General features: G+C 45.8%; 1 protein-coding gene across 2 annotated transcripts in view; it reads left to right on the top strand.

Moving 5' to 3' along the window:
- Spock1 (SPARC (osteonectin), cwcv and kazal like domains proteoglycan 1) overlaps window positions 1-26,737 on the top strand; it is a 481,068-nt gene that overhangs the window by 301,311 nt on the left and 153,020 nt on the right. For both annotated transcript variants that reach the window (XM_036187825.1, XM_036187824.1), the window contains one exon: window positions 24,667-24,781. In XM_036187825.1, coding sequence (XP_036043718.1) covers window positions 24,667-24,781 — 115 coding nt within the window. The remainder of the gene's footprint in view (window positions 1-24,666; window positions 24,782-26,737) is intronic.

Here is a 26,737-nt window from a genome sequence, read left to right as displayed (position 1 = left end):
TCACATAGGAGCTTCTGGGAGCTTTCATGTTCAGCAAATGTTGGCTGATGTGTCCAGATTCAGGCACAGTATCAGTCTGTTTAAGGATAAATGAGGTCTATTATGTTCCCTTGAGCAGCTCACAACTAGGAAGGACATTAAGCAAAAATGGAAATGCTCCACCCATGGCTTACTCTTCTGTGGAATGGTTTGTGGACCCTAAGTTACAGTGAGACCTAAGACTTAATTCAGAAGTGGGTGTATCTGTACTAGACCACAGCCAGGTAATGGCCACTCTGAGGTGTGTGGTAATTGCTTGCTGCTTGCTCTCTACAAAAGCCTCCTGAAAAGAGTCTCATCGAGGCTCCACAGGACCTGCCATAGAATGCATACATTTACATCCTGGCTGTGGTAACTGTTTATGTCACAAGGATGTGATAAACAATGATAAAATAAAGAGTTGACAGTCATTCATGTGAGGCTCTGGGTCACAGTTTGTGACTATGCACTTAGGTGAGTTACTTAGTGTCTCTGAACTTTCCTTTTCTTATTGTCAGAGTGATAGTATTTTTCTTACTGATTGAGCTATAGTAACAAAATGTGGTCCTCTGGGTGGCTTAGACACCAGGAGCATGGACAGACATGATGAGGCCATCACCCAGCCTGCAAATGGCCTCCTTCTTACTATGCAGGTTCCAGACCTCTCCTCTGTGAAGAGAGGGAAGGAGAGGTGTGGAAGCAGAAGGGAATATGAGTGCACATGCTCTCTGGCCTCTCTTTGTGGGGCCAATCTGGTCATGAGGCTCCATTCTTGTTATTTCATCTAACAGGAATTGGTTCCCAAAGGCATGGTCTTCAAACGCTGTCATATTGTGTCTGGGATTCAACACACAAACCCCGAGGTGGGGGAATCCGATTCTGCCTATAGGGGCACCCATGCCATCTAGTTCTCTCAGGCAGCCTGCCCATTGCCTGGTACAGAGCAGCATTCTATGAACGTCCACTTCTATACTGCCTGGCTCATCTCTCCCCTCTAGACAGCTGTTACACCTCCAGCCAGGGCCCCTCTCTGAAACTGTTGGTATAATAGGAATGCTAGCTAAAAACGATAAAAGAACAGCGATGTGGATTTAGAACGGGAGATTTGACTCTTGGCTTGGCTGTGTGTCCCAGGATGATGACCAAGCCTCTCTGAGCCCCACTTTCTCCTGACTGGAGGGATGGGATCAGTCACTCTTCCTTCTCAGTTGTCTGAGATGAGCCTTGTGAAGATACCGTGTTTCCTCAGGCCAAGTGACTATCCTATGGATATTAGCCTGATGAGACCTTTATGTTTTGATCTGTGGAGTATGGGTTAATTGGCAGAGTGGACTCATCTGTCCTAGCTTTCAGGTTTCCCTGACCATGACCACCTTCATGTAGACTTCCAGAGCCCCAGTGAGTGAGGGCCAGGATGAGATAGTCACTACATGACATTCTTGATGAGAACTGAAAAATAAAAAAGAGAAACTCAATTTGGTAGAGGAGTAATGACTTAGATCAAATGTTCATGTAGAAAAAATGGCTTATTTTGAATATTGTTGGTCCCATTAACAGAATTTAATCTAGTGGTAAGGATTTATGGGGCTGCAACAATCTGTCTCGCCTGGTGTTCAGAAGCATACATGAGGACTTCATAGAACCTCCCAGCTTTTCAACAGCATATGATCATTTACATTTCAAAACAATGTGGCCCTATTGTGTATATCTTTTTGTGCTCAGTATAGTATGCACATGTTTTTAACTATATCACCTACAAACCACCTGAATTGTCTTAGAAGACACTTAGAACTGTAATGTATTATTTGGTGTGAGAAAGGCCATGCATTAGCACAGTAAGAAAACAACTGTGTCCAGCCGTGCCTGGCATACAGACGGGGCTATGGCAGAAGAGCAGCCACCATGCTGATAGACTGAGTACTGAGAGACTTGATGCCATTCAGCCTACTAGCTAAAACACAGTCCTGAGGATGTGTTCCTCCAGATAGGTGATTAGTTATTTTCTGTGATGGAACCCAAGTCTGTGCACCTAATGGTTAGTACAATGCTGTCCAAAGCACAGGGTTGTTGCAGAGGTTTAGTGAGCTGGTGTGTGTCAGGTGTGTAGCACAATACTCACATGTACCTTTCCATTCCCAGGGATGTTGGACAACATCACAGCGGTTACTGTTACTGTCCCTTGCTCACTGATACAGTAGTGACTTATTGAATTAGAACTTGAAACATCTTAGAATACCCTTTGTAAAGGATACCCATGGATGCTATTATATGACAGGGGCTTCTGGTAGTGTTGGAGATAATTCAGGTTACCAGTCATATCTTTGACTGCTGTGTACCTGTGCTGCTTTTCCATGGTGGCTATTGCCACACAGCCACTCTTGAATGTGTCACTAGATTAGACAGCAAGTTCCAGGACAGCAGAGTATTTTCCTCCCCATCCATAGCTGCATTTCTAGCTGATAAACTTGTACTTGGCATATAGTAGGTGCTAAATCTGTTGTTTAATATCTCCACTGGCTTCACATCATGGGTACAGCTTCTGTTCCAGCCAGGGCTATCTCTCCCATCCTCCCATCTCAGGGTGACTCTGAAGGCTGATGGTCACTTTGGAGCAGCTCACTGGAATCGGTGTGATGGAGTAGATGGGTGGAATACCAGGCTGGGGTTTCATGACCTTGGACATACCAGGCATCTCAGCTTCTCAACAGTCTGACCACAGGAGGAAACGTGAAAGACCCTTCCCAAGCTCAGTGGATCACCGGTGGTCTCTAGATGGGACATTCTGCTCTTGGCCCATCTTTCTGTATCTTCAGCTCCATCAGGACCATGTGCCATTATCCCCCTTCCCCCTGAACAGTACATTGTTCTCAGGATCCCTGAACTTGACACTGTTGACTGTTGGCTGGAGAGTTCTTTGCTACAGAGCATTGCACGCTGTTGGAGTTTTACACCCTCCCTTGCCTCTTCCTACTAAATTCCCATAGCCTTACCCCCACCCAAGCACACACCAGCCATAGTGATTAGAGAGGTCTCCAGATGTTGCCATATATCTTCTGAAGCCACAGCATCACTGATGGACACACAGCTCCCTCCATAGTCTTTTGGCAGCTAACATCACAGGAGGTGTGCTCAGGTGACCAGAGCAGATGGGACATTGATCAGAGGCTTCTTCCCCATAGGGATGGGTGGATAAAAAAGAAAACAACTTGCCAGCTTGAAAGTAAAAATATAAAACTATTTCCATGTATTTTGCTGGGGACCTGAATTCACACTGAGATAAACCCACCTCTAGTACATCACCAAAGAAAGAAGTGACAGCTCTCAGATCTTACCCAGAATATGACAGCTATTTGGATTTTACTCTTATATTGTGGAAATTGGGAGGCTGTGGTTCTGAATAATTGATAAAAAGAGATAGGTTTAAGAAAGCCTCTATCACACCACATCTTAGATGTGGGCAAATCTTGCAGATGCATTTTCATTGGTGTCAGGATATCACAAACAAGGCATTTATTACAAACTTGTTGATCATATTTTGTCAACAAAAGTATGTAGCTGGCTGGCTTCTTTGAGAGAAGTAAAAAACACAAGATAGGATCTCATAATTTGTTGGGTGACAGACAAAAACTAGCAAAGTCGTGAATCAAAATATGAATCATGACTAACACTGTAGATTAAAACAGTGCTGATTTTGTGACATGCACACAGTTATTGCCGTTGGAGCCCAAAGAAACAGAAATACAGCTCAGGTGGACAGGACGGACTTACCTGGGGACTGGGTAGAGGCCTGGCAGCATACTTAGGGCTAAGGTACCAGGCTGATCATTGTTCTAAACACTTTAATCTGGAGCCCTGGAGACAACATGCATTTGACATTAATTGCTAACTCTAGAGTATTTAACCCATTGGCTTAAATTATTCCAAGCAGAGGTGATTCTAAGTTAAGAGGGCTTTGTTTTCGTGTCTTCAATTCCTCTGGAAGTTGATAGGCTTTGAAGTATTTTCCCAACCCCAAGCTGCTGGCTCCTTGGAATATTGCCTGTCCATCAAAGAAGAGAAGAGGAAAGATCTGAATGGCAATATGGCCCAGATGGGATTGATCCCCTAAGCTTAGGTGTATGTGTTAAAAGCTTGGTTGGTGCTCAGATTGGCAATGTAGAGTTAGTGTGGAACCTTTAGGAGGTGGTGCATAGCAGGAGGTCTGTAGGTGATTGGGAGGCATGGACTCCGAATGTGGATTGTCACTATCCTGTGCTTTCCTATTTAGTGATGCAATCTCTTCTCCCTCACATGTTCCTGTCACTTGTGGAGCCCTCACCAGAGTTCATGCAGTTGAGTCTCCAACTTTTGAAACTTTGAGCTAAAGAAACCTATTTTCTTCATTAAATTAGCCTGCTTCAGACATTTTGTTATAGAATGAAAACCAAATTCATACAGATGGAGTCCTGGTTGCCATGTTTGCTTTCTTGATGCCAGCCAACTTTTTGGTTCCAGGTTATCACTGATTGGTTCAAAGTAAACACCTGATTTCAGCTGACCAATCAGGTATACTGGGTAATTTACATTAGAATTTTTATTTAGGAACAAGAACATGTTAGTCTCCTCATGTGACCAGGGCTGTCCATATAACTCTAGGAGCCATGGCAGCCACCCCACCCCCATGAAGCCTGGAGAAACTGTATGCTTATTAGTAGGTAGCCAGCTCTGAGGAGATTTGGTGCCCCCATTGAGTATCACATCACCACAGGGCCACCCTTTGATGTTACTGTGATGTGCCTGGGCTCTTCCTCCACCCTACTCTCTGTCCTCGGTTCCCCTCCCATCATAATGCCTCATGGACTCCTTCCCATCTGTGGCACAGCCTCCACCTATCCCTGGCTGACAGGTGTAGGAGTGTTCTACATAAAGCTCACTCACTCACTGTGGTGATTGGGATCGTGTTTTTCTGGGCAGCATTTTGTAAACTGTGGTATTGGGAAGATCTACTGAGCCCATCATTCTAAGCCTTCTCAGCAAGTAAGATTCGTCACAGTGACTAGCTCATGTTTGGCTATGCTTCATGGAAGGCTTCATGACCTAGAACTGTGATTTCTTTCCACAGATGTGTTAGATATTCCCTGAGTAGAACAACCCTATTTCATTGAGGAAGTCTCCGAATGTTAGCAACAGACCATGACACAGGCATCATAGCTTGCAGAGGCAGAAGAAGCTGGAAAACTCGGTTTTGGTTAAGGGATGGAGGTAGGCCAAAGGGCCACTCAGCAAGACTCATGTTCTCAGCATGCCCTCTACTCTGGGGTTCCTTCTTCACAAAGCAGAGATGGTGGTTGCTTGACTCAGTGAACCTGAGTGACTCGGGAAAGAAGAAGAGTCAGGTGGCACTTTCGTCTCCTGGGTGGTATGTTGACATTTGAAATGGCCTTCTCTGTGGCGGTCTGAATGAGAATGGCCTTATAGGCTCCTGTATTTGAACACTTGGTTCCAGCTGCTGGAACTGTTTGGGAAGGATTAGGAGGTGTGGCCTTGTTGCAGGAGCTGTGTCACTGGGGTGGGCTTTGAGGTTTCAAAAGCCCATGTAATTTCCAGTCAGCTCTCTTCCTAGTCCTTGTGGATCAGGATGTGAGCTCTCAGTTACTTCTCCAGGCCATTCCTCTCTGTCTGCCTGCTGCCGTGTTCCCCGCCACGGTGGTGATGGACTCATCCTTTTAAACTGTAAGCCCTAAATAAACTCTTTATTTTACAAGTTGCCTTGGTCATTCTTGGTCATCATGTCTTAAGGCAGCAACAGAAGAGTAACCAGGACAGTCCCTCACTACCTCCAGAGGGGGAGGGGGAGGGTTCAAAGGTGTGTCCAGTCTTTTGACCTTGAAATATGGTGTCATCATCTACAAAGTTCATGTTTGAGAACTGTGATTGAGTTACAAAAGGGGAAACCATAAGAAATTCTTATGTTTTAAGTAAGGTTACAATCTTACATTGGCCAGCATGTGTAGTTATCCTGGGGCCACATCTGCCGGGTGGGCTGTGGGGACAATCTTGAGCCTCAAACTCAGCATCTACTTTGGGTCTCTTGCATCACAAAAGTGCCCATGAATTTTTACTTGTAGATTTTAGATCTGCCAGAGTCAGTCTTTGACTAAACTGCCTTCTATGCAGTGGGCTTTCCATGCATTCATGTTTATAGGTTGGTGCCCAGGGAATGGGTTGAGATCTAGGAATTAGCAGAAATGTCCACAGGAAAGACCCACAGAGATGATGTCCTTATTTCTGCTTGGGAATACATGGTGACAAGAGCTCAGCCCAGGGCCAGCATCAGAAACAGGAGGTCCTTGGGTTCCTCCCCTGCTGTAGAGTCACCTCCGGGATCTGACAGTTAAGAGGAAGGGAGAGGAAACCGGTGTGAAGCACGTCAGGAGAAAGCACTCCTGGGTGGAGGATTACTGATTCGATTACTCAAAATTTAACAAAATTCAAAGCAGACTAGTTGGATAAATAGATAAAGCTGAGAAAGAAGTGAAGTGATTATGTTGCTGAATGACTCTTAAACTGCACGGACTAATCCTTCCAGAACAAGCTGGCCCAGCCAGCCCGGGAGTGTCCCCCCCTCCCCTCCCCCAAGAGCAGTGTGCTTGTTTATTTCGGGAAGAGCAGATATGTTCTTATGGAGTCTCGGTGTACACACATCAGTGCCTTTGGGACCAGACAGGCAATTAATGAACCAATGAAGGAAGGAAGGAGGCTGGCTGGTGAGCAGCAGCAACAGCAGCAGTGGGAAGGAGGTGGGAGGAAGGGAAAAGGAGGCCACCTTGTGGGGCTGCAGGAGGGCAAACCCAGGTATCCAGATATTTCAGTTAAAAGTCACACAGCCTGTAAAGAACCATGTTTCACTGTTGGTGACTTACTTGAAATGCACCACGTAAGTTGGCCAGAGCATTCTCATGGGGTCTGCCCCATATGGCCTCTGATGTAGGTAGACTCTGTACCCACTTGGGGTTGAATTCTTCCTTGGACCCTTCAAGCTCAGCACACACTTGAATACATTCTATATCTCTGCTAGCTTATCTGTGACATGGGGATGGGGGTGAACCCTGTTGCAGAGGGTTCTATGAAGTCTATGAAGAGTCTATGAAGTCAAATGTGCTGGTACCCTTAACTTTCTTGGGCTGGTATATGCCACAAGCACAGAGATCAGCCTCCCTCAGCACCTGAAATAGAAGCTGCATAAAGTAGGTGTTCAGTGAACATCTGTGCTTAAGTGATAACAACTGGGTATCACACTACTTCAGAGTGAACCCAGTTCTTTGTTGATGCCCCTATCGAAGTCAAAGGAATGGGTTGCCATGGGAACTATGCTCCAGGCTGAATCTGAAAACCCTGCAAACTGAACTGCACAGGGCTAGTTCTGTGTAGAGGATAGTCACATATAAAACCAGAGTTTTAGGGCAAGAGCCCAGTTTGCAGCAGCCCCAACAGGCAAGGCTGTACTTATCCTAGTATTCCAGTTAAAGAGATGAGCAGTGGTCAAAAGCAGAGAGAAGAGCTTTAATCAGTCTACACTGGGCAGAGGAATAGATAAAGGGGTCCTAACCCAAGTATGAACTTCAGGTTTACACAGAGAAAGAGCTCAGGTCAGGAAGCAAGAGGTATCTATACATAATTGGGCAGTCGCGGTCAATGTGTGCTCTGGTCCATCTTTCATCTCAGTTCTAATCTTACCCAGTGAAGACGTCTCTGTTGCCTGAGAAGACAAGGCCTCCTGGGAGGTCACTACTCTTGCTCCAGGGTTTAGCCTCATCAGGGAGAGGGAGCTGCCTTCCTCTTGGGGGTCTTTTGTTCCTTTTGGCTTCACCGTTCTTGGAATCCGAAGTGAGTGCAGGTTTAGGACAACTGGAAACCATTAGGCATAAGGTCTAGAAGAGGACAGTGTATGAATTTGATAGTAAGATACCTCAGTTACTTTGAGCTTTGTGCCAGTTTCTATGTGTACTGCTTGAGTGATTGACATGTCCCTGGACAGAGATAAGCAGAGGACCTAAGGTAAAGGGGACAAAATGCAGACAGGGATACCAGGCTTTCAGGTTGCTTTTGGTTATTGTTGGACCCAAGCGAGGAGTCAGTGCTTTTAAGCCCAGGGATTTTAAATGCTTCTGTGAGGCACACCTGAGGGCTCCCTTCACTGTTGTCTACCACAACCAGGGGAGATTCTGCCACAGGCCCACCTCTCAGTAAGCAAAGGTTCTTCTGCTCTGCTAGTGCCCAAGGATCCAGGAATATATTCCAGAGGCCACTTACTTTGTGGTGCCTGAAATTTCTACCCTATTTAATAATGTGGCGAGGCTTTGTTATACTGTATCTATGAACGCAAAGCTCTGAGATAGTGAACTTCATTTGAGAAGTTGTCAACATGTTCTTTAGGAATTACTTAAAAACCAGAGGTGTATGTACATCATCGGTCCGTTTTCACAATTCTAGCTTTGGGCATGACTTCCAATGTGGAATCTTGTTAGGTTGGAGCCTGAGGGCCCAGAGGCTCTGCCATTGTGATGAGGACTTTGAATTAGCATCCTTGGGGCCTCTTGCTCTTGTTGATTGGACGGAGCCCACAAAGAGCCCAGACAGAGCTTTTGTTTGTCAGAGAAAGGAACACGCCAGGGAGATTTGTTGCCCATTTAAAAAACGATTGGGCACGAAACAGATACAGTTTGGATTACACAGAAACACATACCTCATTAGCTTGTTCAGGATCACAAAAGGCCTGATGGCTGGGTTAGTCCCAGCCAATGAGATCTGCTGCCAGGACTGTCTGCTAACATTTGCAAGGGGAAGGAGTGTTGGGGGGAAAGCAGCTCCATTATTGCACTAGTTTCTCCCCTTTAATCTTTTTTATTTGTGTTCTTTGAGTGCCAGGTATTGGTTTTGAAATTGGACCCCGCTGAATAGAAGCACAGATCCACCAGTTCACCTTTCTCCCACTGGACACCTGAAAAATGGTGAAAGTAGTGGGTAATCAGGCTTCTAATACGGGGCCTGAGGGTGGAGCCAGGCCCCTTCAAGGGGACTCACTGGGTATCAAGGTTCTCACTGATGTACAGGCAGTTCATGGATCTCCTGGGAAGCAGATAGGAGTTTAACCTGAAGGTAACCTAGAGAAGAAAGAGCCCAGTTTGGGCTGCTGAAGGGAAGATTCAGAGGCATCTGAATGTGGGAAAGAGGTGAACTACCATTTATTGAGAACTTGCTAAGGCCAGAACTGAGCTGAACACAGAGCTCTTGTTGGTTGACTCTTGGCCAGACAACTCAAATCTTACACTTCTCTTACCATGAGTCTGCCATTATGGATCATGAAGATGAGCCCAGAGCTGGAGTAGGGCCAATGTGCTTTTATCAGTGCTCCCCAATTAGACACCAATGTGCTAATCAGCTGTCTGGAGCCTCCCTGCTCCAAGGATACACACCTGTGAACAGGTGGTCCTAACATAAGTTTTTATTGTCAATGATGGGGGAGGGGCAGAGGCACAGCTCCACACCTTTACCTCCAGGGGCCTGGGGGAAGCAGATCCCCTAATCTTTCAGGGATCTTGACTCAGGCCAAACCAAGAAACAGGACTTCAGTGCAGAAAAGGACTCAGGACCAAGCAGTGTGACACAGAAGTAGGGATTTTATTGAAGATACTTTAAGGTAAAGAAAGGCACTAGAAAAAATAATAAAAGCACAGCTGGGGGCAGAGATGTGGACTTCTCTAAAAGAGACTTGTGGAAGATAAAATATGCCTGCATGTGTGAGCCCAGGGGGAGAGTCCAGTGTCCTAGCATTAGTCATATATATCATTTGGGCCCTCAAGTTATAGCTCAAAAGTTTGCTAGGTAACCGCCCCTCTTTTTGTCTCTTTTGATAAATTATATCCTAAGGTGTCTCTGAGGATGCCTTTGATGGAATTACAAACTGATAAGGTAAACTAGAAGCCACTAGCATCACACAAAGAGTTTCACACATGCCCTTTCAGTGAAAATGGAGTTTCTGAGCAGAGTCTGGGAGAATTGCAGTTTACAGCTGAGAAAGAAGACATGTGCCAGAATTCTTGCTTTTCCTGTGTCAAGTGTCTTCACCTCGATCCCTGGGTGAGAGGCTTTTTTCTCATATCATCTCACCAAGATGTTCCTGTCTTCTCCCCAAACATATTTATCGAGACCTAATGTCTCTTCCTCCCCTCTTTCCAGGCTTCATCTTCCTGTTCCCTTCCTCTCCCCTTTCCGCTCTGATCATCTCTGCTGGTCTGTGACCTCGGGAGAGCAGGGGCTTGGTCTTAGCCACCTCTCAATGCCTACTCCTGCAATAGTACTTGGATTTCATAATTGCATGGTGCAGTTGAGGCTTGAAACCTTCCCTTCGATGTCAATAAAGACATTGGTCTGGGGGTGCCTGAGAGACTCTTACAGCACTGGGGCTTTGTGACCTTTAGATAGTAGGTTATTCAATGCCAGATTCCACTTGCACACTTGCACTAGCATTAACTCAGAGCATGTCAGATCACCTGGAGTTCAGAAATGGTACATGAGTTTGATCCCTGACCTAGTCAAAGCAGATTAGAGGATTAGAAAAGCCCTGGTACCTGGGTGTAAGCACCTCATTGAACCTCGGTGATACTATATGCACTGGGGACAGGGACAGGCACTAGTTAAAAGGCAAAGTGCTGTCCCTGATCCCAGAATTGGTCTACTACAGACTTCTGCCAGCTTTTAGGCAGACTTGAAATTATGTAATGGAGTGATCGTTTAGTTGGGTGATTTCCGGCAAGCTCTAGTTTTATTTCTTTGGTTGCCAAGTGGAAATGATAGTGTTATTTATTTTTGTGTGTCTTCCATGCACAGTAAGACCTGACACTTTTTTTGTTACATTGACCTTTCATAGAGCCCTGTGAGGGAAGCAGCGAGGAGCACACTGGTAGAGGGGAAGGCAGGGCAGAGAGTTAGTTGTGGGCTGCTTTGGAGCGTGAACTGATAGATTTAGCAGATGTGTGGAGATGCATGTTAGCAGCGATTGAATGGTGCAGGCACAGAGAACAATGGAAGGAAGGGGAAACCGCGAGAGTGAAATAATGAGAGAAGAGATGGCACTGTCAAACCCGGCAGTGGAGAGGCGGAGTCCCCCAGCTGGGGATGGTTTCTAAGCACTTAGAAGCTGCCCCCAAGAACCCCAGCCCCACTCAGCACTAACTTTGCGATGATTACTTCAACACTCTCAGGTCAGGAATGAAATTTAATGACCTTGGGAACCTTCCCAAAGAAGAAGAAATGAATCTGCCCTAATTGGGGAAAGAAAGAGCTTGGAAATAAATTGTCTCTGATTGCCCATTTATAAATCCACAGCCGAGTCTATCTGGAAAATTAACATTGGGAGGGTCAAAAGCAATAACGGCTTTAATTAGGATATTAAATTTGATACCTAGGGAGCCACAAATGTTTATGTACCTCACACAATGTTTGGCATGTGGAAAAAGTTACCCTCCAAGTGTTTTAAACAGTCTGCTCTTTGAAAAGTCCTGGGTTCTTTCACTAATGGAACTGAGGTCTATGGAAGGAGGTGGCCTGGAAGTTTGCTAGAGGGATATTATTGATTAATCAACTTTAATGGGAGTTGCTTTCTGATCAGACAGAATGAACAGTTTGCTACTGAGGGTTCTCTGTATGTTCTTTTCCTGATATCGATTTTCCATCTTCCACAGCAGACCCTGGAGAGCTCTCTGCCTCTTTCCAGAACCCTCTAAACTCAGTAAACACTTTCAGCACTTTTCAAACTTTCCTCGCAAAGAGTCTCTCAGGGCCAGCAAGAGCAAACACTTACTCTGAGGTTCATTGCAGAGAACACACTGTCCACACATTCTTGGAGTCTCTTGCCTGCCAGTTTACATGAATTCTGGTTGATTTACACAGTGACTGGTGATTTCTGTAAAGTAAGTTTGAGATTACCCACTGCAGGGAGATTTGCCAGAGGTTTGCATTCTCCATGGCCTGGCATGCCATCTGAGAAACAGGTGTAGAGTGGGTTGTAGGAAACATACCAGGGGCACAAAGCATGGGGCTCTGGTTCCTCTTTCTTTAGCTGGTTTTGAGTTTTTCTCAGGAAGGTGCCCAGAGAATGGGTTTTATGTGCCTGAGCAGAGCTCTGCACTGATCTTCTGCTTCATAAGGTGTCACATGTCATCCGAGGAGCTCTAGGTTGTCATTTGGAGCCCCCAACCTCCATTCTGAAGCAGGCTTACCCTAGACTGTACTTCCCTGGTGCCATTTAATCCCTGCCCCTGCTGAGTTCTGCAGAGCAGGACAGATGCGTCAGGATGGTAGGCAGGTGGTTCTTTCTAAAGACCCAAGGATAGCAACATCTTCCTCCAGCTTTCGGCTTGCATTGCTGGGTTCTGCCTACCTCACTGTCCCCAACCTGCCCGCTTATCATCACCTCAGGTCAAGTCTTTGTCTTCTGATGTCAGTAGTGTCACCTAACTCTGCTTTCCTTCACCAGGCTTCTTCCCTTCTTAGCCTTTTCCCAGCCATGTTTGAATGTAAACTTTGAGGATATCTCAACTCTCCAACTCCCTGTCTCTGCAGCACAAACATTTCAAAGCTCCCAGAACTTCTCTCAGGCCCAAACAAAATATGCACACAACTATGAGTTGTGACAATTCAGTTTCTTGTATATGGCTTTGTTGTATGATCCTAGTGCACAGAACTTAGAGAAATGATTTTTTTTTCTTAATTCTCAGCCTCTTTGGGGAGGAGTCACTCTTATTCCTGAGATGTGGGAACTATGTGTTTCACAAGCTGACATCAGCAATATGTGGTTCTGGTTACTCAGGATGAGGTTTCTGGACAAGGTTTTTGAACACTTGAACTTGGCGCTCAAAAAGGAGTTTTGAAGTTTCTTTATGTAGAAATGAGTGTAGCACAGAGACTAGGAAGGGTGAATAGGATCTCACCCCAGGGCTTTGGGCATCTGAGGTGTCCAGGCTCCTTGCCCTGCTGCTGATCTCTGTGCCTTGGGAAAGGACCTGGCGAGAGAGACAAGGATGGGAGCTGAATCCGTGTCACCCTGTGTCAGACATCTTCCCTGTATCCTCCCACCCCACCCCTCAACCTCAGAGAAGGGGACCTGCTTCTCTGTACCTGCTCTTAAGGGCCAAGGAGTCACCAAGACCCCAGATCCCACACAGGTGGGAAGCACAGCAGGTCCTCCCTAAAATCTCTCTGCTCCCAAACCCACAGCCCGTGCCTTCTTGGTGCACAGAAAAGGTGGGGGTAGACTCTTAATGTGGTCAATAGCCACGGATGCTGCTAATGGTGGGATGAGCAGTGTCAGAATAATTAGCTCTGTGCATGTCTTTGCGCAGAGGAAGGCTCCATGTTTTATGGGGTTTCTGATTGTGTTAAAATGATGCACAGATACAAAAGATAGACTTTCTGAGCAACAGTGATCTTTTAGGCATATTTTTTTCTGCAAATATTTGATTTTTCTTATGCTTATTATCTCTCTGATCCTCTAGGTTATGAATTGGTTCTTTTGTATTTTAAGTAATTCTCCTTTTTCCATTCATGACTTATGAATAATTTATGTCAACTATAGTGAAAAGCGCCCAAGCGTTTTTACTAGTAAAACATTTTAATTAAATGCTGGCCATTTTGAGGGATGAGAGGTTGCCGCTTTTCTGTGGATGGAGTCCTGTTCCTCTCCTTAGAGGTCTAGCCTTTCCCCAGTGTTCTTGCTCATGTTACCCCCTCTCTGTGGCTGCCAGGCTTGGCGCAGCGCTCCATCTGTGCTTTGGGTTGAACACTGCCTCAGAGCAGCAGCGTGTGAATGAGGCTTCCCCAGTTCATTCACTGGGCAGCAGGACCACTTTTGAAAGACCCCTTTATGGTGATATTTTATTTGTACTGAAATGTGATTTTATTTGTATGTTAATAAATAAAGTACCCTGGGGGTCAGAGCTAATAGCAAGCCATAGCAGAAGCCAGGTGGTGGTGGCATACACCTTTAATCCAGATCACATGACAGGCAGATCTCTGTGAGTTCAAGGATACAGCCAGCATGGAGACATACACCTTTAACCTCAATATCAACCATGGAAGACCTGGAGGTCTGTACAGACAGGCAGTGCCGAGGCGGTCATGTGGTTGGGTTTACAACCAATGAGAAGGCAGAACAGAAAGTCTGTAAAAAAAAAAAAAAAAAAAGACACACAAAGTAGATCTCTTTGTGGAGAGGAAGGACAGCAGCAGCAGTGAAGAGTAAGAAAAGGTTTTAAGCTCTTAACTATTGCTCTGACCTCTTGGCTTTTAACTCTGCAACTGGCTCTGTGTTTCTTATTTAACAAGACGGTTACATCTACACCCCTTGATTTAAAAAACAAAAACAAAAACAAATTATTGTTACAGCAACACAAGATTGTTCAAACTCCCTGAAACTTGGCTTGTTTTTGTTGTTTGTTTGTTGTGACAAGGACTCTTATAGCCCAGGTTGGCCTTGAACTCACTATGTAGCCAAGGATCACCTCAACTCCTGGACCTTCCCCCAAGTGCTGACAGTATAGGTAGGTAATATCACAAGCACCATCAGGTTTGGTGTGTGGCTGCTTGGCATTCTGTTTACCACATTTGTCCCCATCATGGGATGCTTCACTTGTGTTCCAGAGGCTCTGTGAGTCACCTTTGTGTGATACTCACCAGGCCCGAAGCCCAGTCTTACTGACTGTATGACCATAGACTGCTCCATGTCTCTGTGTCAGTCACCAGTCGAGCAGTTAAGAATAAACTGATTTCTGCATGGGTTTCCTCATTGTTAAGTTAGACTGTGTGATAGTATGTTTTCCTATAGATCCATCTCTGCTGCTGCTGACACCACCAGCCTCCTGACTAGCTGAGATCTTATAACAATAAGATTCTCCTCCCCTTTCTTTCCACTTAGAACCGCTGCTGCCTCATTCTGTTTTGACCCCCTCTGCCTGCTGCGACCCCACTTAAAGGGAAATCAGTTTTTTGTTGGAATCATGGAGGGATGGTGCTCCCTTCCCCTTTCTGGAGCTTGTAGGAAGAAGCAGGGGGGGGGGAGGGTGATGTGAGAGCCTTGGAAAGGAGAACAGCTGGCCAGGCTGAAACAATTCTGTGCCCACTGACACACATGTCTCCCAACACTTTGTCTTCTAATGATCAGGGTATATAAACGACCATGCTGGCCTCAGTAGTGGTTGCTCATAATGTCTTGTTCTGAGGGCCCATTCTCTTGCTAGTGTCTGTCATTAGTTCCAGCCAATCATGGATTATCCTTAACCCTGTCATCTTAAAGGCAAACAGCAAAATCTCCCAGGAATGGACAAGAACCCGTTCCAGCCCTTGGCTATGATCCTAACTTCTGTTGTCTCTGGGGAGCGGAAGGAACTAGATCTGCTGACAGTATTCCTGGAGCAGGCAGTCATAGGCAGCAGCCACGTTAGCCTCCAGTCTGGGGCATCTGAATTTGTTCCTTAGTGTTCCAGAGGTGCCACAAGACATAAAACAACCACCCAGGAGGAGGCTGGAGCTGCTGTGGGAGGGAGGCAAGGCTTCAAGAGAAGCCTAATATGGAAGGGAGAAGGTGCATCTTTAGAAACAGATAAATCTGGTATTTAGTCTTAGCCATTAGGGCTTTCCAATGCCAAGAAGCTGCTTTTCTCCTGACAATCTTCTTACTTTCAAATTGTTTTATCTAATTCATCACAAACATCCACTTATGCGAATAACTATAGACCTGTACTTTCTTTAACATAGCTTCACGCTATTGTACACAGATGGTATGTAATTAGTTAAATCATTTACCAGTAGATGACATTAAGGGCTGAATGTTACATCATCCAAATTAGTATGTTAGAGTCTCAACACACAGGTTGGCCATGCTTGGAGATGAGGCTCCTAGGAAGCCATTAAGGTTAAAGTAGGTTCATAAACTTTATAGGGTGGGACACCAATCCAATAGAATTGTCCTTATCAGAACATACTAGGGTATTTACTATGTATCTAATTTCATGTAGCCAAAAGAAGGCCACAGAAGGACAGAGTGAAAAAACTGGCTATCTGTAAGCCAGGGAGAAGCTCTCATAGAATCCCACCATCCTATAAATCAAGGTTCCGTCCTCTAGAACTGTGAGAAAATAAACTTGTTGCTTAAGCACACAGTTTGGTATTTTGGCGTAGCAGCTTGTTCTAGTCTGGTTTCCGCTGCTGTGATAAACACCATGACCAAAACCAACTGGGGGAGGAGAGGGTCTACTTCATCTTCCAGGTCACAGTTCATCAGTGAGGGAAGACACTGCAGGAGTCTGGAGGTGGGAACTGAAATGGGAACATGGACGTATGATGTTTCTGGTTTGCTTCCAGGCTCATGTTCAGCTCCTTTTCTTATACAGGCCAGGCTTGCCCGCTTAGAGATGGTCCCACACACAGAGGCCTGGATCTTCCTACATTAATTAGCAATCAAGAAAATGCCCTCACAGACATGCCCACAGGCCAGTCTGATGGAGGCAATTCTTGAATTGAGGTTTCCTTTACCCAGGTGTGTCAAGGTGACAACCAAGATTAGCCATCACACAACCCAGACAGACTAATGCATATAAACATTTAAATTGTTTATAAGTTTGCCTTGTTATAAACCACTGGGGTGATCATTTTTTCTTTTTGCATAATTTTGACTTGATGAATCATAAGCTATTTCTTTTTCCACCCTTTAAATTAAAATGGCTTCTATTGTTAAATTTATGTATATCATAAAGTCAAGAGTAATGAATGCCCTAAATCCATCCAACTATCTTTCAGCAGTTATCATGAGTCCCGTGTCCACACCCTTAGTAACTAGGAAGGTGCTTTCTGCTTTGATGCAGAGAATTGGGAATCTTCAGACCCTGGTCTAGGGGGAAAGGAAGGAGCAGGGCTAGCTTTGATCAGTTGCATCTTTTCATCCCCTGCTTCTGTGTCATATCTGTCCTATGCCCTCCTCTGTGGCCACTTCCCAGTCCTTGTGTACACAGGTTCAGTCTGTCTCCCTGAAATTAACTGTGTGTGCCACTAACCACGTGGCTAGTAAGTCCCTTTGTTCAGCCTCAAAGAGCTTGGGAAGCCCTTGAATGTGAAAGCAGAGAGTAATGGAGGCGGCTTCCAAGCTGCTGTCCTTCCCTGCTTCCAGCAAGAGCCAATGAGCACAATTTGTATTCTACCCAGGCTCACCAGCTAGTAAACAAGCGCCACTGGAGAGGGGGAGGTGCGATGCACACACGAGTTACCATGGGGACAGACAAGCTATAATAAATGCTCAGGATCCTAGCTTGAGGAGGTTTTCACAGTTTGGAGTAATTTCTTTGTCAATCATCTGTGAAGTCACTCCTAATGAATCACTGGGCATGCCTGTTCTTCAGATGACTATTGGCCATGGGCCTCCCAGGCAGAGGCCAATCTTAAAAGCAAGGACAAGAACATGGGCCATGGTTAATTTGTACATATTTTGTAAATTGATTTGATCCCTGCATGGGTGAGCTTCTTGGGGTCAGCAGAGTGGGCCACAGTTCATACAGCTTCTAGATAATACATTGGCTTCCTGGTCTCAGAGGGTAGCCTTTGTTTCCCAGAGTCCTGTACAGCTTGGGAGAGGAAGTAAGGGGCTCAGTGAAGGAAGAAAGGGTGTTCTGAGAGCCACAGCCACTCTTCCATCGTAAAGGCAAAGGGCTTTTGCTTGTGAGGAGCCTGTCTGTACTTGCTCAGTACCACCCCCACTCCGTACATGCACAAGGCTCCCTCCTCCTGCTCCTGTACCCACTTAAACATAGAAGTGCATTTCAGGGGTCACCAGGACCTGTCATGTTTACAAAATTGTTCTGGGACTTGGAGGTTGTGACTCCCCATGGCTTTCAAGGCCCTCCATGACTGTGTCTACTCACCCTCTCTAGGGGATGAGGGAGCACTCCTCACCCCTACTTTGCCTGCTGCAAGCCTGATTTGGAACCGGGTCCCAAACCGGCCAGCCCCTCCTGTCCCTGGGATGAATTTCCTTTGGTCTGCAGTGTTCTCCCTGACCTCTTCTCTTGCTCAACCCACGTTTCCATGTCTGCCAGTCTCTCCAAGGGAGTTCATCAGGCCTCTGCAAGGTGCTCAGATGCCCCATCTGACTTCCAGTCAGCTATGAGCTCCTAGGGAGGAGATGCTGGCCTCTGGCCTGCCAAAAGATGCTTCATGTGGAATAAAACTCTGCTAATGCTGGCTGAATAAACACAGACAGACATGTGTGCTCGCCCAGTGACCAGTGGATCTTCTGTGTCAAATTTCAAAATAACGCCCCCCCCCTCAACCTCTAGGAAGTAACAGCAGCTTTTCTGTCACAGGTGTTATGACCCTGACCCTTTGTCAATTAAGCCAGTAGGATATAGCCAAGGACAGTGACAAGGCTTAATCTTGAATTTTAAAATCAATATAGCTAATTAAAAAAGAAACTCATTGAACTCAAAAACAAGTTCAGAAACAATTACGATAATTAAAATATCACCACCTTAATTGAGATCAAGCAATGAGCTTAAAAAATAACATTAATTAAAAAAAAAACCTACATGAAGCTTGTAATTAACTGGTTTTTTAATTCAATGTGCTACAGCTCAACAAATCTCTCCATAAATTAATTCATTCTTTTTTTCTTGAAGAAAGATTTGTGAAAGTTATTTTGAAAAATGAATTGGACATGTGTCCTATGCCAGTTGACTCTGGGCTAGTTTCTGCTGGAAGGTGGGCAGGAGAGATGATGTTACCTTCACAGTCCGTGCTGAGCCCTTGATGACCACATTTCCTAGTCAGCACCTGGTGAGTCTTACAGGTGTTGTGACACTGTAATGGGGACACTGGGTTTTGTTGTACCTGGAGGATTGCTGTTGCATTCTGTCACCAGCCATGTACAGAGAAAGAGAGTACCCTTGGAGAGGGCCACCAGGAAATCCTCAGTACCCTGACACCAAGGCTCCACACCTGCACAGGGCTGTCCCCAACACCTGGCCTTCCTTCTTCGATTCCCATGCAAGAAGGTCCCCTGCTGAGTGGAAGAGTTTCTCAAGTGTTGCTTCTTTTATTTATATTAGTTATTTGTTTTTAAGCATCATTATTTTCTAAAAGATTTATTTATTTTTATTTTATGTGTATGGGTGTTTTACGTGCACATATGTTTATGTATCGTGTGTATACAGTGCTCATAGAGACCAGAAAAGGGCACCGGATCTCTTAGAACTGGAGTTACAGATGGTTGAGAGCCGCCATGTGGATGCTGGAAATCAAATCCAGATTCTCTGGAAGAGCAACCAATGCTCTTAACTGCTGAGCCATCTCTCCATTTTCTGATTATTCTATTTGAGGATTTCATACATGAGTATGCTATATATGCATTCTTTCCTCTCCCCTTTTTCTGTTCCAACTCTTCCCATATTTTCTAACTACTGTCTCTCAAATGGATGATCTCTTGTATATTTACTACACACACACACACACACACACACACACACACACACACACACACCCTACTGAGTCCAATTAGCATTGTCCTTATTTACATGTGTTTAGATCTAACCCCTTCCAGTTGAGATCCTGTCTCTCAAATCAAAACTGTTTCCACCCTCTCAGCAGTTATGATGCCATAGTGGCATGTTAGGTTGGGGGTAATCAACAACTGTCTAATTGGACCTAAAGGCCATTCAATAGGAGGGAAGTCAGGCTGGTACTATAAATCCAACCAAGAACCTGTGGCTGGAGATATCATAGGCCTTAGAGGACAACTCAGCTCCACCACATTACTAAAACCACAAAGATTCACCCTTTTGCCTCCAGATATGTACAGCCCTGACAGCTCATCAAAGAAAACTCTCCAACTGATAAAAGTGCAGAGAACAAACGACTGTGGGGTGCCCAGTCCTGAATGGGACAGTATGACACACCCCGGACAGAAGGCTCAGGAAACATTGAGGAAGCAAGGGTGGAAAGATGGCAAAGACCAGAGGACCAGGACAACTGCTGTGAGACAGGACATGTTGCCCCCAAGAACTCTCAACAATATGGCTGCCTGCATGAGACCTGCAAAGAGCACACCAGTCCATATGTCAGCAGGGATGGAGGAAGCTCTCACAAGGCCCTGCCCCTAGTGAAATGCCACTTCTATGCTGACGGCCTACCAGTCACTCCCTTTCAAAATAGGAGCCAGGCAGCCCTGTGCTGTGCCTGCGCTGGGAGCCTTGTGACTGCTGCTCACAATAGACCCAGACTCCTCCCCACTTTCATCCCCCTTCATGCCAAGCATGGCTGTATTTCAAAGCCAAGTGTGTGCAGTTGATGAAGCGAAGGCTGACAGTTTGATTTGTGACTATTCTGTCGTGCTGTGAAGTTCATTTACTCTAAACAATTCATAGACGTGTTTGAAGTGCTCAGACCCTCATAATTACTGTTTAGCAGATTGGATGTCTCTGTGCAGATCATTAAATCTGTGTGGAGTTAAGTAGTGGATGGGTGAGGTTGGATGGCTCATTTGTGTGGTGCTGAGGTTTCAACCTAGGGCCCCATGAGTGCTAGGCAAGGCTCTACCCCAAGCCCTTTTCCCCGTTTTTATTTTGAAACAGGGTTATAGTTAGTTATCCCAGCAGGCCTTAAACTTAAGTTTTCCTCAAGTAGTTGGAGTTACAGGCTTGCACCAACAGAACTGCTTAAACTGACATTTTTAAAGTATTCCTATTTGAGGTGCATGTTTTACTTATTAAGAATGTCTGGCTTTTCAGATGGTAAGGATTATCTATCATAGTTATCCTAATAGTGGCAGATAATGAGAATACAGAGAACTGAATGGACATGGGCCAAGTGACTCTGCTGGGATGTGGGGATGAATGTTGTTGCCATGTTTAGAGATAGTAGGCAGAGAGTGCAGCTTAGGGCCCACCTGATGGAGTTTTGGGGCTGGTGACTGTGTAACTTTGTCCTGAGGGACACTGGCAGGGTGTGTTGTGGCCTCACAACACCAGCCCCATGGACTCACCTTTTACTTCTTACACCCCACAAGGCATCTGGAAAATGGTGCGATGGGCTGTCCACATTGATGAGTTTGGGCTGTCAATCAACATTCTAGATGAAAGAAGCTCCCAGATGATTCCTATACCATGGCATGTAATAGGATGGAGTTTGGGTTTATAGATCAGTGTACAAATTTCTACTGCACCTCTGAGCTGCCATTTTCTTTAAGACCAATTTAAATTTGATGTGCATTTTGGCCAGAGCCCTGTCTTTGAATGCTATGAGGGCTAAATAAGTGAGCTAACCAGCTAGCACTAACTAGCTAGAGCCACCTGGGAAAAGAGACCCTCAACTGGGAAGTCATCTCCATCAGACTGACTGGTCTGTCTGGGCAGCATTTTCTTGTTCTCTAATCCCTGAAGAAGGGACTAGCCCGCTGTGGGCAGTGCCTCCCCAGGCAGATAGTCCTAAATTGTGTAGGAAAGGTGATTGAACATGAACTTGTTAGAAGCAAGCCAGTAAATGTCTCTCCTCTTCGGTTCCTGCCTCTGCTCCTGCTTGAGTTCCTGCCCCAACTTCCCTCAGCGGAGGACTGGGGTGGGGGGATTGAAGCCAAATAACCCTCTTCCCCCCTGAGCTGTCTTTAGTCATATTTATTAGAGCGACAGGAGATAAACTAGGATAATGAGCTAATCCAGTCTGAGGGCTTAGTTCACTGCCTGCATGTCAGACACACTCAATCGAGTGCCAGCTATTGTTCTTGTAATTATGAAGCCTTGTTACCCACTTTGAGAATGAAGTACAAACCTTCAAACCCAACAAATACATGGCACATGCTCACCATCCTAGATCATATGCGCACCTACACCTATTAACCAGTGGCAGCCAACAAACCATAACAATCCATAAAAGAGCTGTTACTAACCCAAATTTGCAGAAGAAGTGGAAATATAGACAGGTTAGAAACTGTCCAGAACTGTTAGAAGTCAGTCTCAGAAGCCCTTGAGCTGAGCTCTGTGCCCTTTTCTGCCTTGTACTTGACATGCTGTCCTTGTGACATTTGCATTGTTCTGTCCACCTGGGTGGCAGTATGGACATTAAATGTTTGTGAGAAGTCAACTGCAGAAGCAAAATGAGTCCGAATTCTGTCCCAAAGCCTGTCACATGCATCACATAGTGTTGTAGGTTTCAGCACTCATCAAGGAGGCCAGCCTGGGATTCTCCATCGCTGAAGCTACTGGGGCAGAAATCCTAAGGCTCAGCAGCATTGGCACCTAAGAAAATGCCTTAACTGGCCACTGTGGTGAGGTTGCCAGTGCTCTAGTCCCAGGTTTGCTGAGATCATGAGTAGTGAGTGGAAGCAAGGGAAGAGACAAGGAAGGACTGACGTAGTCCTCCTGGGTGGTCACATGCTAATCTTTACTGGTTGCCTTAGTTTTGAAGACATCTTAGAGAGCAGTTGAAGCTGGCTGCACTACACCCCAAGGTATGACGCACAGAGACCACATCAACCTCCTAACTTCCACACAGTCATTTCCACAAGCTATTTCTAAACAGGACTGGGAAGCTCTGCCTGCAAGTTCCTAGGAGGCTTGGCTGCAGAGGACTCAGCAGGACAGGCTTAGCCTTTTCTGCTCCTTGCCTCCCAGAGGCTACTCTCAGCTTAAGAGTCGGGAGCAAGCCTTGTCTCTAGGGCTCAAATCAGCTGCTCTCTTATTGGAGTCTGTTTCTCTGTTAAGCTCCAGGCATCAGAGCATATCCCTTGGGAAGTGGACTCTATCAGGTGACTCCACTGGGATGGGAATCAGGCCCTTGTTGCTGCTGTGACTGATAAAAGAATATACCCTGGTTGCTCACAGCTGCTCCCCATGCCACAGGGCAGAGCCATCCTGAGATATTCAGCAGTAGCACCTTCCAATGTTGTGGATTCAGGGCCCTTGAGAATTTCCCAGCAGCAAACTAAAGAAAATGATGTGCAGTTTCCAGGCCTGGGTGGGAGGGAAGAATTGTGACTTTCTGTGGGATAGCTGGAACCTCACTGGTGGGGTAGACAGTTCTGCAGTTCCTGCTTGGAATGTCAATCTGTTTAGCCAAATGTTTGTGTGGGGATGATGTGGGGAGTGTCCCTCTCCTGGCTGGGAGAGCAGTTATGAAAGATTTACTGCCTAATAGGCTTTCAGCCAGGAAGCTGGGAGATGGCACAATTGCTTTTGTTTTGCAGAGAATCCCCGGGGGCCTCCTCTGTACCCATGATGAGCACGTGTACCTCAGCATGCAGAGTGCTGATTAGCCAGGGGCCTGCAGCTCAGCTTGATCTAGGAAATGCTGCTGTGTGTGACCTTGTGCCCTTGGGACTCCTTCCTGGAGTTATGTGTTTGGAACAACTTTTCCCCTCTCTCGTTATTCAGACCCACAAGCGCAGTGAAGAGATTGACTCTCTTGTGATTGCCCAAACATGCTGCCCACCCCCCCCCCACCCCGGTTACTCAAGCTGCTCTTCCTGCCTGGCTTGTCTTTTCCATCTTTGCTTTGCAAAAATGCTGCCCATCCTTCAAGATTCAATTCAAATATTAATGCTTCACTAATCCTTGCCCTAGAAATTGATCTCTATTTTTCTCTCAAGCTCTGTTATCATTTTCTATGCCCATCACGGCCCTTATCTAATTCTGCCTTACACAATAAATATTTATGTGTAGACTTTTTCCCACTCCCACTTAAGTCATAACTTTGTGTTGTACAAATGAATGAGGTTTTTCCAAAAACTTAAACTGTTCATGTATGAAGTCCATATTTATTGAACAGGGGCAAACAAGTCAGTGAGGATTTAGGGTGTAATTAAGCTTGGAAGAAGTCACATCAGACAGTAGCCAAGGAGGGACAGTCTTGGCATCTTGTGACCCTTGGATTATGTGCAATTGTGGAGTGCAGCCTGAAAGTTTCTCCAGTCCTGCCTGGCCCTGCAGTCAGGATGGATCTCTCCCTCCCAAGTCTCATGGCTGCTCAGTCCCAAGTAAACACACAGAGGCTTATATTCTTTACACACTGTATGGCCTATGAGTCAGGCTTCTTGCTAGCTTGCTCTTATATCTTAAATTAACCCATTCTATTAACCTATGCATTGCCATGTGGCTTCATGGCTTACCAGTACTTTTATGTGTTGCTTCTCCTGGTGGTGGCTTCCGGCTTCCCCCCAGACTCTGCCTTTTTCCTTCCTGTCTCTCTCAGATTTCCCTTCTGCCTCTACGCTGCCTTGCCATAAGCCAAATCAGCTTATTTATTAACCAATGGGAACAATATATACTCACAGTGTACAGAAAGACATCCCCCAGCAGTAAAGAAGAGTAATTCCCGCTTGAAATCATGGTTCTGAAATGCTCAGTACAGGAATGAGTTGCTGTCAGGATGCTTGAGAGATCTGGGTGACAGATGCAGAGCTCCACCTGACTCGGGTTTTCTTTCAGTCCCCACCAGCCTTGGGAAATAGCATGCAGCACAAACACACACAGCTGTTTTATTTCCCACTTGTTTATTTGAGTGGAGATAGAAATTAAATTTCCCTGGAGGTGCTAACCCTGCTCTCCTTATTTTTTATTTTTATTTTTTTTATCTCAGCCCTGGACCCATCCAAGGACCCTTGCCTGAAGGTGAAATGCAGCCCTCACAAAGTGTGTGTGACCCAGGACTACCAGACAGCCCTGTGTGTCAGCCGCAAGCACCTGCTGCCCAGGTAAGGCGGGGAGGAGGTGGCTAGAAGTTAGGGGTGCTCTGCACCTAGTGGATCTAAAATATCCAGGCTCTGACTGGAAGCAGGTTGGACCAAAGGAGAGCAGTGTGTTTGCTACCATTTTAAAAGGTGTAAGTTGCCTATTCTTAGGTGATGGTGTGGGTCTCAGATTGCAAGCACCCGTTTACAAAAAAACTAGTAATCTTTTTAATTATTATTATTACTTTAGTGTATGTGGGGGTGTTTTGTCTGCATATATGTCTGTGTATCTTGTGTGTGCCTGGTGCCTACAGAGGTCAGAAGATGGCATTGTATCCCTTGGAACTGAAGTTATAGATGTAGGTGCTAAGAATTGAACCCCGGGTCCTCTAGAGAAGCAGCCAGTGCTCTTAACTGATGGGCCATCTCACCAGCTCTAAGAACAGAAATCTTAAGTTTAAAAAATATCTTAATTTCGACTCCAAGCCCTCATCTGAACAGAAAGCCCCTTTTTGTTATCACGGGAGCCCTTCCTCTTCTTTAAGTTACCCTGGTGCCCAGGAAGGTGGCAGCCAAGAAAGCAGGAAGTTGTGGTGATATTGTGTTCCCCAATATATTGTGCAACTTAATAAACTTATCTGGGGTCAGAGAACAGAACAGCCACTAGATACAGAGGCCAGAAAATGGTGGCACTCACACCTTTAATCCTAGCATTCCAGAGGCAGAGATCTGTCTGAATCTCTGTAAGTTCAAGGCCACATTGGAAACAGCCAGGCATGGTGACATATGCCTTTAATCTCAGGAAGTGATGGCAGGGAGCAGAAAGGTATATAAAGTGTGAGGACCAGGAACTAGAGCTGGTTAAGCTTTTAGGCTTTTAGCAGCAGTTCAGCTGAGATCCATTCAGATGAGGACTCAGAGGCTTCCAGTCTGAGGAAACAGGATCAGCTGAGGAACTGTCAAGGTGAGGAAGCTGTGGCTTGTTCTGCTTCTCTGATCTTCCAGCATTCACCCCAATACCTGGCCCCAAGTTTTTTGGGTTTTTTTTGTTTGTTTGTTTTGTTTTTTCTTTTTATTAATAAGACCTTTTAAGATTCATGCCACAGGAAGGGACCCTTCATTCCTAGGATTGCCACCGACAGCCTGAACATGATGAAGCAGCCTTTGAGAAACTGGAACCTCCTACAGCATTGGCTTTATTAGCTCCAGTGTGACACCCTGGGATCCCGCAGAATGGGTGCTTTCCCTCTCTAGTTCTTGACGTTAGCCATTGGCGTTGGCCCTTTGGCTCATCTTCCAGGGATGTGTGTGATTGTCTTCTCCCTTCTAAGTGGCTTCCTCTGAATTTTGCTGTGGTAATGCCCCTCCCCTGAAATCAGGGCTGGCAGCAAAACAGAGTTGCTCATTGGAGTGACACTGTGCCTCTGTCTTCCCTAAGTCTGATGCCGCAGACCCGGCCACCGGGATCCTTTGCTGGGGATTGCTTTTAGTGTTGTTTTAAGTGCAAAGTACTGAGATGTGCGTGACTGTTTTCTAGGCTGGTGCTTCTTCCTGGGAGTTAGATGGGTCCGGCCTGGTGCCCAGCAGTGGTGCTCAGCAGTGGTGCTCAGCAGTGGTGCCCAGCAGTGGTGCTCAGCAGTGGCCTTCAGTTCCTCCAGGTGGTTTTTAAACGGATGAGGATGGTTTTGTTGTCTCTGTTCTGCTAGTGAAAGGGTTGGAGCAGTAAGAGGCATCGCTAATTTGCATACCCACCCAGCTTCAAACTCCTTAACACACAAAAATGAAATAAGACATAAAAAATAAAGAAAGCATACACAGAAAATTCTGGAGTCTGTTTTGTGTTGGCTTACTATTCCTGAGTGTGGAGCCTGCCCTGGAGTGTGGTTGTTATACCTTTGTGGTCACTCCATTGAAGAAAACTGATTTCCCTCTCTCGGCAGCCATCAAGGACAAATAGCTTCTTGGCTTGGGGCATGGCGT

The sequence above is a fragment of the Onychomys torridus genome, chromosome 5 (genome assembly GCF_903995425.1).
Source record: "Onychomys torridus chromosome 5, mOncTor1.1, whole genome shotgun sequence".
NCBI lineage: Eukaryota > Metazoa > Chordata > Mammalia > Rodentia > Cricetidae > Onychomys > Onychomys torridus.
This window is presented reverse-complemented; position numbering and strand designations above follow the sequence as displayed.